The sequence below is a fragment of the Mesoplodon mirus genome (genome assembly GCF_964341445.2).
Source record: "Mesoplodon mirus genome assembly, chromosome: 18".
Classification (NCBI taxonomy): Eukaryota; Metazoa; Chordata; class Mammalia; order Artiodactyla; family Ziphiidae; genus Mesoplodon; species Mesoplodon mirus.
In genome coordinates, this window is record NC_138994.1 from 5,591,474 (window position 1) to 5,608,108 (window position 16,635).

The following is a 16,635-nucleotide window of genomic DNA, read 5'->3' on the forward strand; positions in this document are numbered from 1 at the left end:
GGTTTCTGTGCATAGGGGGCGCCACTTTACCCGTGGGTCGGAAGGGGGATACAGGAGGGTGTCGGCTCTCTAGGCTTTGGCTTTCCTCAGTATGCTGAGAGCCTCGTTGCCATAACAACTTCCAATCCTAGAGAGTCTCCTGTGAGGCTCAGGGAGTCTGAGTTGGGTAGGGACGCGGTGACCCAGTACCCCGGAGAGAAAGAGCCCCTCACTACCACCTTCCCGACCTTGGAGTATGTCCACAGCTTCCTCCCGCGAAAGGCAAGAAGAGACACTCTGAATCCAGTTTCCCCAGCGTTCATCGGCCCCTGGAAACCCTGACCAACCAAGCCAGGGGAACGCAGGGCGTCTTCACACCGCGCCTTTCATCCCCTCTGGATCTCCAAGCACCAACTGGTTCGACACGCCTAACGACGCTGCTTTCATGTCAGACGCCTGGGAATGCCATCTCAGCATTAAGCCTAGGGAGGGTGGCACAGGACCCCAGACCCTGCCCTGGAGTTTATAAGGCAGCTCGCGGGGTGAGGTCCCTGCTCTACAGTGTCCTCAGTGCTCCCAACACTCATATAAACTCTGTGCTCAGCACGCTTGTCTTCCCGATTGCAGTGTGGATTGGGAACTCAGAGAGGGCAAGGACACAGCCCTTCGTAGTACTTCCCTTCACCCAAACCAATCATTTTTGTGGACTTGAATTAAATTGGGATTTCCTGAGGTTAAACTGGGGGAGTTTGAGGTTAAAATTTTAAAGTTAAAGGGTACTAAAATAAGAATGGGTCAAGGGAATTTTAAAAGGATTTACCCCGCCCCCCAGACCCCTGACGCCCTCGCTTGCTTCTCCAGTAAAACAGTCTGTGCCATTGTCCATAGGCCGCTTGCATGGTTCTTCCTATCACAGTGCTGAGGGAGCTGAAATCACACCTAGCACTGGGGAGCGGAGAATGGGAGAGGCTCAGGGGTTTGGAAGAGAGAAGTCATTCATCCAGCCAGTCATTCAACAGCCCTCTCCAAAGTACCTACTTTGTGCTGGGTTGGGAAAGCGCAGACTCAGACCATCTAACCTGCTTGCCAATGGCTCATGGTCTACAGTCTAATGCAGGAGGCCCATCTGTCTTTAACCATCTTCCTCCTTTGTGTTCTCGGCATCTAAAACTCCCAAGTTATCACCAAGTCTTGTTGATTCTCTTACCAAATGTCTCCCAAATCTATCTCCTTTCCATCCCAATTCAGATTCTCATCATTTTTTGGAAAACTTGGAATACTACCATAGTCTAACTAACCCCAAGTCTCACCTCTCTCCAACCTTCACTCTTTTACCAGAGTGACTGACCCACTTAAAAGCAAAAACTGATCATGTCACTTCGCTGGCATAAGTCCTATCAATGGCTTTCCACTGCTGTTATTAGGATACAGTTTGAACTCTTTGGCCAGCACACAGGCCTTTGATTATTTGGCTCCTTTCTACCATCAGTAATGAACCCAAATACTTGTAGTTACGGTAAATGCCATGACTCTTGCCGTATTTCCTCCACCCTTTCCTCCCACACCCTTCAAACTTCAACACGGACCTGACCTCCTCTAGGAAGTTTCCGCAGAGAACGTGATGGCCACTGCCCCCAAGTTAAATGCCCTTAGTTGTGCTCCCATAGCACCTCTGTAATAGTTCTTACCATGCTGTACTGTAATTGTTGGTTTAGATGTCTAGCTCCTCTAGATGGTGACGTTCTAATGGGCGGCAACGGTGTCTAATTCCTCCGCTTTTTCTCAGCACGTGGTCCTGTACCTGGCACAGAGTAGGACCTCAGAAGACATTGGATGAATAAATGACTGAGTAAACAAAGTGTTACTGTAGTAGCCTTTAGAGAAAGAACATATGGGCATCTGAGGCACCAAAACAGCACCCGGCCGGTCTAGGGAGCCTAGAACCCTGTGCTCTGGGACCACCCAGCCCAGGTCCCGGCCGTCATTTCCCCGCCGGCCTCTGGAGGCGCTGTTCGGCTGGCGCCCGCTCTCCGCCGCCAAAATAGGTCTTGCGGGATGGAAGCTACGGGGCGGGGCCAGACGGAGCCCGGATGGACCGGGAGGAAGATCCGAGCGTTTGCGGCCGTGCTGCCCCACCCCTGGTCCCGGCGCGCGTAGAGGGGCCCGGCCGGGCTGCTGCGAGGCCCCCAGGAGGTACGGAGCTGGGAGGCCGGGATCGACCACTGCTTCCGGACGCTTTTAGGTGGCAGGATTCCGATTCCCTCTGGGAACCGTCTCGTGGGGAAATCTGTTCCGGAGGCCCGCCTAGCAGTCTCTCTTGGGGTATCCCTTAATTGCGGGGCTCACTATACGAGGCCGCTCGCGGGGAGGGGGATCTGTACTAAGAGTTTCCTTTGGAGAGGTTTCTGTTTAAGATCCCTTTGGCGAGTGATCTCTGTATCTCTCCTCTGGGTGGGGGGGGGGCGGTGCGGGATCCTTGTCTGGGGCTCCTTCTGGGAAACCTGTGTTTGGGATGCCTTCGAGGAGATGTCTGTTTGGGACCTCCAAACAGAGAAGGGATTTCTGTGTCTAGGCCTTATCTGGGTTTGTCAGTCCAAGAGAAACAAAATTTTTCTCTTTTCTGAAGCGTTTTTTTCCTTAGATTCCTTCACTCTTTTGTTTCTTGTCTGATGTTTTTCATCTTAGCCATGGCCTTGACTGGGAATTCGAGGGAACTAATTGTCTGGATAAGCCATACGGGAAAGCAAAATGTTCTTCCTAATTGTTCACTCTCCCCAGGAAGAGTGGTATAAGACAGATCCACACAAAATAATAGTCCTACTAATTTCTCCATGGGGTCATGGTTAAAGAGAGGGAGCTGAGCCAGAGCTCCCTTCAGCAACTGGTCCTCTACATCCACTGCACAGAAAGGAACCTGGCTAGTGATTCCTTTAAACCAGCGACTCTCTTCCCCCTTTTTGGCAACGCTTACCGAGCACCTGCTCTGTGCCAGTTACTGGCCTCATACTGGGAATAGATGAATAATATACAGCTAACTGTCCAGTAGTGGATATAGATTCATCACTTCAGTACACCCTGCCTAGGGCAGCAGACAGGGCCGAACCCCTGAGGCCATGCATCCACTTCAGAACTTGCATCCTCAGTCAAGGGAAGTTTGCCCTTTGTTTTGATCCTGCCTCACCCAGCGTGCTTCCGTTCTTCAAGGTTGAAAGCTAAGCATGGGGAAGAGCTGCAAGGTGGTCGTGTGTGGCCAGGCTTCTGTGGGCAAAACTTCAATCCTGGAGCAGCTTCTGTACGGAAACCACGTAGTGGGTGAGTGTTGCTGGGCGTGAGGTGTGGTGGAGGAAGTGGAAGAATGAGGAGAGGATTTGATCACAACACGAAAAGGCTAAAGATCGCTGCTGCTGGTCATTACACCGAAAGATCCCAACTCTACAACACTGAGGACATCTGGAAAGAGAAAACCCAATGTCCGAGATAAGAAGGAAAAACTTCCATGTCACAGTGTGTTTAGCAAGGTATCAGCGTGAGATTAGAGCTGTTCCCCCAAGTTATTCCAGTCTGGCCAGACTCGCAGTCTTTGGCCCTCTCTCCTCAGCCCCCATGTTCCTTTCTCTCCCTGTCTGGTTGGCCTGTTAGGATATATTCAGTCACTCATGTTCCCAATCTCTTTTCTCCCTAGAAACAAGTTTTCTCCTCATTTTGTCCCAGGTTCTGAGATGATTGAGACGCAGGAGGACATCTACGTGGGCTCCATTGAGACTGACCGGGGGGTGCGGGAGCAGGTGCGTTTCTACGACACCCGGGGGCTCCGAGATGGGGCTGAGTTGCCCCGGCACTGCTTCTCCTGCACTGATGGCTATGTCCTGGTCTACAGCACGGACAGCCGAGAGTCCTTTCAGCGCGTGGAGCTGCTCAAGAAGGAGATTGACAAATCCAAAGACAAGAAGGAGGTGTGTGGGGGAACCCTGGTGGTGAGAGAGAGTGGGCCCTGGGCTGGCTTTGGGAGGCCTGGAAAGGCTCTGTTTTTCACTGATTTGCCAGGACGTGGGTTTAGAGCTGGAGGGTGGAGATGGAGGCCACTGGAGGGTGTCTTCACCCCTAGAGGTGGCCGTATGTTGAGGCAGCTCAACCAAAGAGGCTTCTCCAGTTTAAGATGTCCCCACTAGTCTTTCTTTATAATGGTTCTGTGCTCTCCCCTGTGAAGGCCCTTTTGTTCTCAAATCCCGCTTTAAGCTGCAGGCATTCTGGGAGCGCTTCCTCACCGGTTACTTAGCCTGCAACTAACTGACTGCCAGTAATGATCAGGCATTGGTGACACAGGGCTTGTAATGGAACTCCTCCAGATGGAGGCCCCTGTCCACAGTTTCTAACATAGGAAGAGATGAGACATCAGCCATTGAGGCTTTCCCTCTCCTAGGACTCCAAAGTGGAAATGGTTGCTTTTTCCTCTCCTTCCTCTGTTCAAATTCTGGCCTCCATCTGGCACCCCCTCCAGGCGTTCCATTACAAGCCCAAGGTGGTCACTGGCCCTCACGACCATTCCTGAGGTCCATGCTACAGCCACGGGCCTCTACCCTGTCCCTCTTCGCCAGGTCACCATCGTGGTCCTCGGCAACAAGTGTGACCTGCAGGAGCAGCGGCGTGTAGACCCGGATGTGGCTCAGCACTGGGCCAAGTCGGAGAAGGTGAAGCTTTGGGAGGTGTCGGTGGCTGACCGCCGCTCACTGCTGGAGCCCTTCGTCTACCTGGCCAGCAAGATGACCCAGCCCCAGAGCAAGTCTGCCTTCCCCCTCAGCCGCAAGAACAAGGGGAGCGGCTCCTTGGATGGCTGAAGAGCTGCCTTGCCAGCCCTGGAAGATGGGTTGAGGGGAAAGGGAGGGGGGGTTTAGGCAAGCTGTCCTTCCCAGTCAAGGGGGGAGCTCCCCACTAGGCTAGGCAGCTGGGCTGTCCCAGGCTCAGGTCACTTTTGCTCCCTCCCAACTCTGGGAAATGCAAATAGTCTAGGTTAGCGGCCCCCAAGCCCCCCAGCCCCCATCCTGCTGTATCCTAACAGCAATGGAAAGCCATTGATAGGATTTATGCCAGCGAAGTGACATGATCAGTTTTTGCTTTTAAGCAGGTCTAGGGTGGTTTTGGATCACTGTCCCTGCTACCGGCCCTGGACAGGAAGCAGAGCTGTGTGTGGAAATGCCCAGTCTACGGTCTGATTCCTATCGCAGGGGTCTTACACCTCCGGGTTTCCTGCCAATCTCACACACACACACCCACACGCTTATGGCACCAGCCTGGATTCTAGAGAAAGCGCATCCAGGTATCTGTGTGTGTGTGTGTGTGTGTGTGTGTAGATGTGCACACGTGTGTGTGCTGGTGTTCGGGGTGCCTCCTCATCCAACACCCTGACCTCTCCTGTCCTCTCCTGGGCTGAAAGAAGCTAGCCTCCTGGGAGCATAATTTTCTGTTTCAACTCTTCCCCCAGCTGTTTTGCTTCCTCTTCCTGCTCAGGGAGCATTTCCTTGGTTGAGGTGGAATGGAATGCCGACTGGGCTGGGAGTCACCAGCTGGCTTTGTGGCCCTGCAAGGCCTTTCCCCTCTAGTTTTCTCATCTGTAAGGTGACGGCAGTTGCTTAGATGATCTAGATCCTCTCCAGCCCTGTGTGGGTTGTATACTGCCCATGGTTGGGCTGGCTGCACTGTTCCCTAGCTTCTCCCGTTTCAAGGTGCTATGCCTGTGGCCCTGGAGGCTGGGACACTGCTCCCCACCCCCCCAACCACCAGGGGGCAGGAGTGCACTACCCACTCTAGTTGCCAGAGTGACTGCCCAGTGCCCTATCAGCGGACCTCACAGCCCTGGGGACTGGTCGTCACCCTTTCCTATGGTTGTTTTCAGCTGATAGCTGGACTTCTATTTATAAATTACCTGTGTTTATATGCCTGCCGCCGTGGTGGAGGCTGGGCAAGGTGCTCGTCTAGCCCTCCCTTCTTACCTCAGATGCCTGAACAGAATAAAGCCGACCAATAGCAGCTTCTCAGGAGCTGCCAGATCTCTGGGGGCTCAGAAGGGTGGTTACGCTTCCAACACGCTGTAAAGTGAGCTGGTAACCCACAACTTCCCGTGCCCACTTCGTGCTTCTGATGTACACACCTAGCATAGGTGAAGACACTACAGCCAGGTGACCTCCAGTACACGCCCCTTCTCCCCAAGTTGGGAGAGGTGAGCAGGGTCAGGTGGCCCAGGCTGGGCGAGTTAGGGCGTGTACAGGCTCGGGCTTAAATTGATTTATTGATGCGTTGGACACAATAAAACCACAACTGTTATCAAAAAGTTTCCCACCCTCCCCCCTTTTTCTTGTTCTCCCACTGGAAACAGCTTTAAAATAGAAAAAAGATACAGGTGGATACTGGCAAAGTCCCATATGGTGGGGTGAGGGTGGCAGTGCTGCTGGGGTGGGATGGAGGTTATGACATTAATTCTGACAGCATGAAAACGGGTCTTGAGAATGGCTCCGAGCGGATCCCAATACTCAGGCGAGTCACAGTGAGGGGGCCTTGGGGTGCTCGTGGGGGAAGGGAAAGCTGAATTGAGTGCTAGGGGCCAGTTTGGGGTGAGGAGCTGGAAGGGAAAGCTCTTTGGGAGCCCTGGGAGGATTCGGTGCTAGCTGGATCCATAGTCTGAGGGAGACCCAGTGTCACCCCCCACCCCCCCAGCCCCCGAGAGCTGGGATTCTGGAGGAATCAAAGAAAGGCTAAGAGAGGAGAACGTGTGTGGGGCTGATCACTTCCTCTTAAAAACTGGGCCCGGCCTGCACATTACCCTCGCCTCCCCGTCGTCTGTAGCCCATCCTGTCAGAGCGGATGAAAAGCCCCAGAGGCTTGCAGTTCCAGCCACCCCTTGGCTTTGCCCCACTTAGCACTGCTGTCTTCCTCCTGCACAGTCTTCCGCCACATCCCCAATGGTCAGCTCGTCCAGGTAACCTTGAACCCACTCCATCTTGAGACCCTGTGGTTGGGATGGCTGTGATTGTCCCCTTAGCTTCTCCCTTGAGACGGCCCCCTCAACACCAGTGATTCTCTAGAGAATCCAGTGAATGGGGAGGGCCTCCCCTCCCTGCCCCCAGGGCATGGGAATAGAGGTCGGGCTAGGAGAAGGTACAGTTCTTCGGACCTCGGGCCACATGGGTGTAGGTCTTGAGTGGGAGAATGAGAGCACCACAGGGCTGGGGCTAGGATTTTGCATAGATCTTTGGATTTTCCAGTTTGTTCCCCATAAATCAGGATGGGAAATGGAGGGGAGCCCAGGGCTAGCCCTAGAAGCCTGGGGAAGGGAGGGCGCAGATGGATGGTCCTTGGGCCGGGGTGGCGGGGCATTAGTTGAATCCCCAGTGCAGATTGAGTGAAGGGCTCTTAGCATTAGCCCAGCTCTTCCTAGATTGGGCAGGAACCCCTAGGCTGTAAAAGGCAGTCTCCTGTGGGATGTAGGGAACCGAGGCATCTTGGGGAGAGGAGGAGGGGGAGGGCAACTGCTAGGAAATCAGCCCCGGGCTCCCCAGGAGGGCTAATAGGGGGCAAAGACGATGGGTCCCGTGGCAGGGCGAACGGCTCCTGCTGGGGTGCGAAACAGAGCTGGGCCCAGGATCGCAGGCGGGAAGAGGGTGGTGGCTGCCGTAGGCGCGGGCCGGAGGGCCAGGGGCCCTGGGAGGGCACAGATGGTTGCCGCCGCGGTGGGGATCGGGCTGGGCAGGAAGCGGGCTGCCAGCGTCTTGGTGAGTTGTTTCTGCAAGGCCAGTTTAGACTGCAGAGAAGAGAGGAAAGGACTCAAGTCTCTGACCCCAGGAAAATCCCGTCCCCTCCCTGGGCCCCCTCCTTGGGCTTTTTGCTGCAGTGGGGGGGAAATGTGACTGTCAGGATTCCAAACCTAAATCCTCCTCCCTTCCCACCCCCAAACATTCATTCCAAAGGGCTTTCTCCACCACCTGCCTTCCTGCCTGGAGGGAGGAGAATCTTAAGATGGGCCGAGGGAGGAGGCTATGGGGAGCGGGGGTGGAGATGGTCTCCGGGAGATGCATGCCCATGCCTCGCTGTTGCCCCTGAAGTTACTACCTGGGCCCACCTCCCCCCCCGGAACTGTTTCTGAGCAGATCCCCAGATAGCCAAAAACCCAACCCCAGCTCTTTCCCTGCCCAGGCAGCCTCCAAGGCGGGTGGCTTCCTTCCTGCCCCTCCTCCCAGCCCCCCAGCTGGCCCTCCCTTCCGGCCTACCCTCTCCCCTTACCCTCTCCCCTCTGGACCTGGGTCCCAGCTCTGTTGCCCGGAGACAGATACCTTGAGGATACTCACAGCCAGCGCTGCGTGCTTCTGCAGCTTGCTGTGCTGGCTGGAGGGCTTGGGGGGCTTCCCGGCCAGGCGGTCTTTGTGCCTCCTGCTGCTCAGGTGCTAATGGACAGACAGACAGACTGGGAACAAGATGAGGACCCCGAGGACCCCAAGGACCCCAAAACTATGGCTAGCTCATCCTTTCTCTACCCACAATTCACACACCGAATGCACATGGCCCTGGAGTGGCCCTGGGAAGGGGAGGTAAGAATTGGCCTTGGCCTTCGCCTTCCAGGAGCCTTGCACCTCTTCCTCCACTGCTCCCTGCTCTGCTCTACCCACCTCCTCCCTGCAGGCTCCCTCCTCCTCGCCTGGCACTGGGCCCACCCCCCGCACCCCTGCTCCATCCCCAATCCCAGCCACACTCGCCCCACCTGCTTGAGTTGGGTCTCTGAATTGACCTGGAGCTGACAGAGAGCACAGTGGAAAGGGGGCCTGGGCCCCTGCCGGCCCCCGCGGACCCCCGTCACTCTCTTGGCCTTGTGTCCAGCTCCTCCCCGGGGCACTGCGTGGCCCCTGCCCCTGCGGGGAGCGCCCCGCTGGCCTTCCACCATCCACCGGTGCTTGGCTCCTGGAGGGAGGAAAGAAGACAGCTTGCCAGCACCAAAGAGGGGCTTCAGGGGCCGCGGAGACCCCCTCCACACCAGGTCAGTTTGGCTGCCCCCTGAAGCCTCCAGGCTGCTCAGCACTGCCAGCCCCTCCAGCCATGTGAGATTTCTCTTTCCTCCCAAAGGTCCTCCCAGCTGTTCTCATTTCATGCCAGCATCCCCCAAGGAAGGCCTCGTTGCAGAGTTACAGGTCGGCTTCCCTTTGGCACTCATTCCAACCCAATTCCCCTGGGTCTGATGCAAGGAGAGGTGGGGGGGTGTCTCCTGTCTTCTGTGATGACCCTCCAGTTCTTGCTGCCTGACTTTTCTTCCGGATCCTCCCTCCTCAGGCATTACCGGGAGGACCCGAAATGCCTGTCCAGCCACAGCTGAGCACAGCGCCTCTGTCACCTAGCCCTGGAGCAAAGTGCCCAGAAGCTCTAGCCTGCCCACATCTGGTGAGGGCCATCTCCTCCCCGGGACTGGAGCTGGTGGGGGGCGCACTGACCTGTGTTGTGAGCCTGAAGCTGGGAGGCAGAGTTCACGGTCACCTTACACGTGGGGCAGTAGAGGCGCCCCTTCTCGCTCCTGCCTTCCCCACTCACACCACTTTCCACAGCAGCCGCCGCCGGTTCAGGCCCTGGCGCCTCTCTCCCAGGCTCTGGGGAGCAGGGTGGGCAAGAGGAAGAGGAGGAAGAGGAGGCAGTATCCAAGAGGTCCGAGTGGGCCGGCTCCCTGGGCGTGGGTTCCGGACTCAGGGGTGGCTGGACTTTGGGACCAGGAGGAGGGGCTGCAGGAACTGCTGGGGAGATGGGAGGCGTGGGGTAAGAGTGTGAGGCCCAAGATGATTCTCGAGACCACGACTGTAAGCACAGATATTCTGGGGGTGGCATGGCAGATTGGAAGGGTCCCTGGTGCAGGGATGACCAGCACTGAATTCCAGACTCCCCACCAAATCACTGGGCGGACTTGGGCCTCAGTTTTCCCACCTGATATGATAAAGTTGGATCCAGTGGTCTCAGAGAGCCCACCCAGCCCTGATGATCTACAGTCATTAGGGAACTGTTAAATATGTGGAAGTCACCGAAAAGATGTGCTAGAATATTCATGGAGCACTATTCATAGCACCAGAAAACTGGAAACTGTCCAAATATTTGTCAACAAGAGGACAGTGAAAAGAGTTGATGGATCATGCAATGGAATACTATATGGCAATGAAAAAGGACAAAATACAGCTACACGCAACAGCAACTTCTGATGGGGTTATATCCTGATAAACCCACCGTAAGCTGAAAATATCATAAGTTGAAAATGCAGGTACTTCCCTGGTGGTCCAGTGGTTAAGAATCCGCCTTCCAATGCAGGGGACATGGGTTTGATCGCTGGTCAGTAAACTAAGGTCCCACATGCCACAGGGCAACTGAGCCCACGTGCCACAACTAGAGAGGAGCCTGCGCCCTGCAACAAAGAGCCCTCCCACCGCAACAAAAGATCCCGTGTGCCGCAACTAAGACACAACACAGCCAAAATCAATCAATTAATAAAAAGGAAGGAAATTTTTTAAAAATGCATTTAATACACCTAACCTACAGAACATCATAGCTTGACCCAGCCTACCTTAAATGTGCTCAGAACACCTACATTAGCCTACAGTTAAGCAATATCATCTAACACAAAGCCTGTTTTATAATAAAGTGTTCAATATCTCACGTCATTTATTGAATAGTGTGCTGAAAGTGAAAAACAAATTGCTTGCATGGGCACAGAATGGTTGTGTGTCAGTTGTTTACCCTCCTGGGCATGTGGCTGCTGCTGACCAGCATCACAAAAGAGTATGCACCTACTGTATATCAGGGTCCCCAACCCCCAGGCCACGGATTGGATCGGTACCAGTCTGTGGCCTGTTAGGAACCGGGCTGCACAGCAGGAGGTGAAAGGCGGGTGAGCGAGTGAAGTTTCATCTGTATTTACAGCCACTCCCCATCGCTCGCGTTACCGCCTGAGCTCCTCCTGTCAGATCAGCAGCAGTGGCATTAGATTCTCATAGGAGCGCGAAGCCTACTGTGAAGAGCGCGTGTGAGGGATCTAGGCAGTGGGCTCCTTATGAGAATCTAACGCCTGATGATCTGAGGTGGAGCTGAGGAGGTGACGCTAGCACTGGGGAGCGGCTGCAAATACAGTCATCATTAGCAGAGAGGTTTGACTGCACAGAGACCACAATAAATCAATTGCCTGCAGACTCATATCAAAACCCTATCAGTGGGGGTCTTCCCTGGTGGCGCAGTGGTTGAGAATCTGCCTGCCAATGCAGTGGACACGGGTTCAATCCCTGGCCCAGCAAGATCCCACATGCCACGGAGCAACTAAGCCCATGTGCCACAACTACTGAAGCCCAAGTGCCCTAGAACCCATGCTCTGCAACAAGAGAAGCCACCACAATGAGAAGCCAGTGCACCGTAATGAAGAGTAGCCCCCGCTCGCCGCAACTAGAGAAAGCCCATGCACAGCAACGAAGACCCAACGCAGCCAAAAATAAAAACAAATTAATTAATTAATTAAAAAAAAAAAACCTATCAGTGGGCTTCCCTGGTGGCACAGTGGTTGAGAATCCGCCTGCCAATGCAGCAGACACGGGTTCGATCCCTGGTCCAGCAAGATCCCACATGCCACAGAGCAACTAAGCCCATGTGCCACAACTACTGAAGCCCAAGTGCCCTAGAGCCCATGCTCTGCAACAAGAGAAGCCACCGCAATGAGAAGCCTGCGTACCACAACAAAGAGTAGCCCCCACTAGCCGCAACTAGAGAAAGCCCATGCGTAGCAACGAAGATCCAATGCAGCCAAAAATAAATAAATTTCTTAAAAAAAAAAAAAAAAGTCCTATCAGTGAGTGGCAAGTGACAATTAAGCTGCATCTTACGGAGTAGACTGGACATAAGCAACACACTTCGGGTGTCACTGTCTCCCATCACCCCCAGATGGGACCAACTAGTTGCAGGAAAACAAGCTCAGGGCTCTCACTGATTCTGCATTATGGTGAGCTGTATAATTATTTAATTACATATTACAATGTAATAATAATGGAAATAAAGTGCACAATAAATGTAACGTGCTTGAATCATCCTGAAACCAACCCTCCCTCCCCGGTCCGTGGGAAAATTGTCTTCTGTGAAACTGGTCCCTGGTGCCAAAAAGGTTGGGGACCACTGCCGTATATTGCTAGCCCAGAAAAGATCAAAATTCGAAATTGGAAGTTCAGTGTCTACCGAATGCATATGGCTTTCACACCGTTGTGAAGTCCAAAAATCATAATCCAAACCACCATGAAGTCGGGGACCATCTGTATATCATTAAACAAAACCAGGTGAAATTGATCTCTGCTGAGAAAAGTCAGGCTCATAGTTACTCTGGGGGAGGGGTGTAGGTGGTTGCATAGCATCACCCCCAAACTCATGTCCATCTGGAACCTCAGAATGTGATCTTATTTGGAAATAGGGTCTTTGCTGATGTAATTAGTTAAGACGAGATCATACTGGACTAGGGTGGGCCCTAATCCAATGACTGGTGTCCTTATAAGAAGACCATGTGAAAGCACAGAGACACTGGGGAAAATGTGACGTGAAGCCGGAGGCAGAGATCGGAATGAGGCATCCACAAGCCAAGGAGCTCCAAGGATTGCCGGCAACGACCAGAAGCTAGAAGAGTAGAATGAAACAGATTCCCCCACCCCCGCACCGTGCCCCCAGAAGGAACCAACCCTGCTGACACCTTGCTTCAAACTGCTGACCCCCAGAACTGTGAGAAAATACATCTCTGTTATTTTCAGCCACCCAGTTTGTGGTCATTTGTTATCACAGCCCTAGGAAGCTAACAACAAGGTAGTGACCGGGAGGGGACCCAAGGAGGGGCTTCTGGGGTGCCTGTGACACATTTCTTCATCTCAGGAGATCCAGACTGGAAAATTCACGGTACTCTACACACGTGATGTGTGCCTTTCCCTGTACGTATGGACTGCTCCAACACAAGCAGGAATAATAATAAGCAGAAATCGCTCAACCCCTTGTCAGAAGCCAGATTTGGAGTGGGATGGGGGGAGAAAAGTTCAGGACTGACCTTTGCTCTGTGGCTCTTCAGGGGCTCCACTGGCTGGAGTCGGGGATGGGGACACCAGCGTCCCATCCTGGGCCAGGGTTTGAGGCCTCTGCTTGCTCTTGGAGGCTTCGACAGCCTTGAGTTTTCTGGCGTGTTTGTGGCCTTTGTAGTGTGCTTCGGCCTGGTTCTGGGGAGGGGAGGGCATGGGGTCACCATTCATTGGCTGAGTCCACCTGTCCCATCCATGAGCTGGCGCTGGGCAGGGGGCAGGTCAGAGGGAGGCACGGCTCCGGCCACACAGGGGGCGCATCCTTGTCATCACACGCAGCATGTGTGTGGCCCTGAGATTTACAGAATGCATTCTCATACACAAGCTCCCAGGCAAGCAGCCACTGGCTTCAAATTCTGCCTCAGCCGCTTATTAACTGTGCATCTTTGGGCAGGTCCCGTCACCTCTCTGAGCCTCAGTTTCCTCGCTCGTAAGCTCTGTGATGATAATACTGATTTCACAGAGTTGTGAGAATTAAAATGAGAACATGAATGACAAGGGCCTAGTATAAACAGTAGGTGCTCAGTGAATGTTAGTTACCAACAGGTTTATAAACGCACAAGTGGAAAAACAGAGCAGTCCCCACACTTTTGGGAATGTGCACCTCAGATCATTCATCCCTTTGTACATGTTTCCAACAAATAGTTATTGGACATTTGCTATGTGCCAGGCACTGTGCTGGGCCCGGTATGAAGAAGATAACGGTTCCTCCCTCAGAGTGAAGTCTCTCTGTCCATCACTTGCATGACTCACATAACCTGAAGGCCGGGAGGGACCCTCCAAATCTGGCCTGTCCACTAGAGGCCCCTTCTTGTTGCTCCCAAAAGCAGGAATGACAGGCCCCCGTGGCCCCTCCCTGGACACTTTCACCAGAGCAGGGAAGGTCCGCTCTCTAGGGGCGGGCCATGGTAGAAAGCATGTGGACTATGGGGTCAGCCAGGCCTGGGTTCAAATCCCAGCTCTACTTACCAGCTGTGTGGCCTCATGCAAGTCACTTAACCTCTCTGAGGCTGAGTTTCCTCATCTGAAAAGTGGGGCTGATGATAGCACCTCTATCCATCTCACAGATGTATCATGAGAACTCATTCAGAGGATGGGCATGAACACATTCTGGAAACTCTCAGGTGCATTAAGAACTCAGCTCTGGACTGAGAGCCGATGGTGACCCCTGGGACCCGGAGTAGGTAAGGGCAGCCTTCTCTGGCAGAAGGGTCCAGAACACAGGAGAGAGGCACAGGGGAGGGAAATGAAATCCCAGGGGGGTGGGATGGGACGGGGCAGAGGAATCTGGAGAGAGGAGAGGATGGGATGGATAAAGGACCAGGAGCGGCTCTTCTGCAACGAAGGACAGAAAATACAGACCCCAGTCCCTTTGCCACCCCTGTTCCTCCAGGAAAGACCCCAGAAGCCCAGTCTCCAGCCCGCTCCCTGTCCAGCCCCCTCCCCAGCCTGTTTCCACTACTCCTTCTCACCGCTGAGTTGAACCTCAGGTGACAGGTGTTACAGGAAATGAAGAGCTTCTTCTTCAGAGGGGAGGGAACCCCAAATGTGTGACTGATGACAGCCTTCTGGACCGGGTCCATCTGTGAAGGGGGTGGGAGTGCACAGTAACGTTGGGGTCAGCTCAGTAAGGGCGGGGGGCGGGCACTGCAAAATGCCAAAAACTAAGACTATTGAGGAGGGCAGGGATCAGCCCAGAGGAAGAAATTTCCCATGTCTGTGGATATTAGAGAGAAAGAAACAGCCTCTTCCCTGGCTGACCTTCTCTGTCAGCCTAGGCTTCTGCTTAGAGGCAGGGGGATGGCCAGGATGACCTCCATGACCTTGTGAAAGAGAACCATGTGCTGGTGATCACACTGGCATCTCTTGCCGCCCCTCTGGTCTCTTTTTTTTCTCATTCGCAAGAATCACAACTACTGGGACAGAGAGTTGGGGGCAGGCAGTAGCAGAGAAAGGAATTTGGAATTTCCTCTCCCATAACCCAGACTTGCAGCTGGACCTGCGGGCTGGGGGAGATAAGGCTTATGTTATCAGCTCTGCCACTGTCACCGGGTCTGAGAGGGAGAGGGACAGCCACTCCCAGGCGCGGTGGGGGGCTGGGCGGGGGCAGCAAGGGCAGCAAGTGGAAGCCAGAGGAGGGTTCCCTGAGTAGTAGGGTCGTTTCTCTGGCATATTAATTTGCGTGTTTTTTTCTTTTCCTTATTTTAAATAAATTTTTTTTCTTCTATCAAACCAAGCTTTTATGTTCCCTTTTCTCAGGGGCTAGGTTGTTGGGCCCAAAGCAGAAGCTGTCTGGGCTTGCTTGTCAAGAGGAACTTTCCAAACCTTCCTGAGAGGAGAACAGAAACTTTGAGAGAAACTTCCCTGAGAAGAGAAGGAGACTCTAACTCCCACAGCACCCAGGGCGGGGGCGTGCAGAGGACAGGACTTCAGAGGAGAGTGGCCTGCAGGGCCCCCAGTAGGAAGACGACAGCGGGTTGACCCCCTCTTAGGGATTATATGCCTGAACGGTGAGCATGTCAGCAAGTGACAGCGGGGACCAAAGACCAGAGGACCCTCCCCAAATGTCTCAGGCTCCACAGGACGTTTGCACAACCGTGGAGGGTGGGAAGGAAGGAGCTCCCAAGGGTGACTGAGACGGAATTTCCTACCATCTTGTCAGGATGGGGTGGGGCTCATCAATGATTATATTTGATTTTCCAAATTTTTTAAAGAAGGGCACATACCTTATAGCTCATGTAGTGAAGTAAATTTCATATTTACACACATACACATATGGAAATACACGTTTCTGTGTATACAGACTAGTAGGCAGACACACAGCACATAAGCTTACAGGCAGTTACAAATTACAGAGACAAGTAGAAAGATACACACTGGCATGCACACCAACGGCACGCATCCACAAACTTACAGTCACCCAAACCACGAAAAACACACACCAAACACATACACAGTCGACACAAAGACACAAAAAAACTCTCAGATACACAGGCACATACACTAATTACAGACAACTACCCAGGCGCAAAGAGTTTATAAACACACATGCACAAACTCACACCCACGAACAACAAAGTCCTATAGAGACAAACTAAAACAGAAAGGCACACCCCAAGTGCACACAGACATCCCTATAGAGAAACTCAAGTGAAACCTGCAGTTCACAGGCCCCCCCGGGGCCCAGCAGTAGTTGCTGGGGGAGGAGGTGATACCATCCTGGATCCCTGGCCTAAGTGGGAGCTGGGCCCCATTTCAGGAGCCCTTGGTCACTCTGGTGACCAGCCTCTGAGAGCTGGGCCCTTGCAGCCCCCCTTCCCCTCCACCCCCATGCTCGGCTGCATGCCCCCCACCCACCAGCCCAGCCCGTACCGTGCTGAAGTTGGGGAAGAGACTGAGCGGGGTGGCGCCATTGAAGTGGAAGGCGAGCAAGTGCTTGAAGTCCAGCGGGGGCTGCAGAGGCCTGGCGGGCAGGGGCAGGGAGGCCAGCAGGGGGCTGGGGGTGCTGGAGGCCGGGCCTGCTGCAGGAGGAAGAAGGGCAGGGTCTGAAACAGGG

The 16,635-nt window shown here is 53.8% G+C and overlaps 2 protein-coding genes across 11 annotated transcripts in view; one reads left to right on the plus strand and one right to left on the minus strand.

Annotated features, from left to right (window-relative positions):
- The first annotated feature begins 2,057 nt into the window (after positions 1-2,057).
- NKIRAS2 (NFKB inhibitor interacting Ras like 2) lies at positions 2,058-6,304 on the plus strand. Of its 4 annotated transcripts, XM_082603245.1 has the most exons (4): positions 2,089-2,172; positions 3,184-3,291; positions 3,691-3,932; positions 4,575-6,304. In XM_082603245.1, the coding sequence occupies exons 2-4, from the start codon at positions 3,198-3,200 to the stop codon at positions 4,812-4,814; spliced, it is 576 nt and encodes a 191-aa protein (XP_082459371.1). In that variant the 5' UTR covers positions 2,089-2,172; positions 3,184-3,197; the 3' UTR covers positions 4,815-6,304. The 4 variants fall into 4 exon arrangements, with proteins under 4 accessions (XP_082459370.1, XP_082459371.1, XP_082459372.1 ...); XM_082603244.1 differs by lacking the exon at positions 3,184-3,291 and having other exon boundaries at positions 2,058-2,172; XM_082603246.1 differs by lacking the exons at positions 2,089-2,172; positions 3,184-3,291 and adding an exon at positions 3,306-3,497 and having other exon boundaries at positions 3,662-3,932.
- A 1,230-nt stretch (positions 6,305-7,534) lies between these two features.
- The window catches only part of ZNF385C (zinc finger protein 385C), a gene marked incomplete at both ends in the record, with an annotated part of 30,070 nt that continues 20,969 nt past the window's right edge, over positions 7,535-16,635 (minus strand). For 2 of the 7 annotated variants that reach the window (XM_082604207.1, XM_082604206.1), the window contains 7 exons: positions 7,535-7,771; positions 8,301-8,411; positions 8,726-8,922; positions 9,447-9,740; positions 13,052-13,217; positions 14,552-14,662; positions 16,452-16,600. In XM_082604207.1, the coding sequence (XP_082460333.1) occupies positions 7,535-7,771; positions 8,301-8,411; positions 8,726-8,922; positions 9,447-9,740; positions 13,052-13,217; positions 14,552-14,662; positions 16,452-16,600 (1,265 nt within the window). The remainder of the gene's footprint in view (positions 7,772-8,300; positions 8,412-8,725; positions 8,923-9,446; positions 9,741-13,051; positions 13,218-14,551; positions 14,663-16,451; positions 16,601-16,635) is intronic. The other 5 variants (XM_082604204.1, XM_082604205.1, XM_082604208.1 and 2 more) reach the window with 5 other exon arrangements.

Bases quoted from the DNA above. Each gene is read 5' to 3' on its own strand.
- NKIRAS2 (XM_082603244.1), top strand. From the start codon at position 2,070: ATGGACCGGGAGGAAGATCCGAGCGTTTGCGGCCGTGCTGCCCCACCC. The intron at 2,173-3,690 runs GTACGGAGCTGG...ATTTTGTCCCAG, and splicing joins TGCTGCGAGGCCCCCAGGAG to GTTCTGAGATGATTGAGACG. The intron at 3,933-4,574 runs GTGTGTGGGGGA...CCTCTTCGCCAG, and splicing joins AATCCAAAGACAAGAAGGAG to GTCACCATCGTGGTCCTCGG.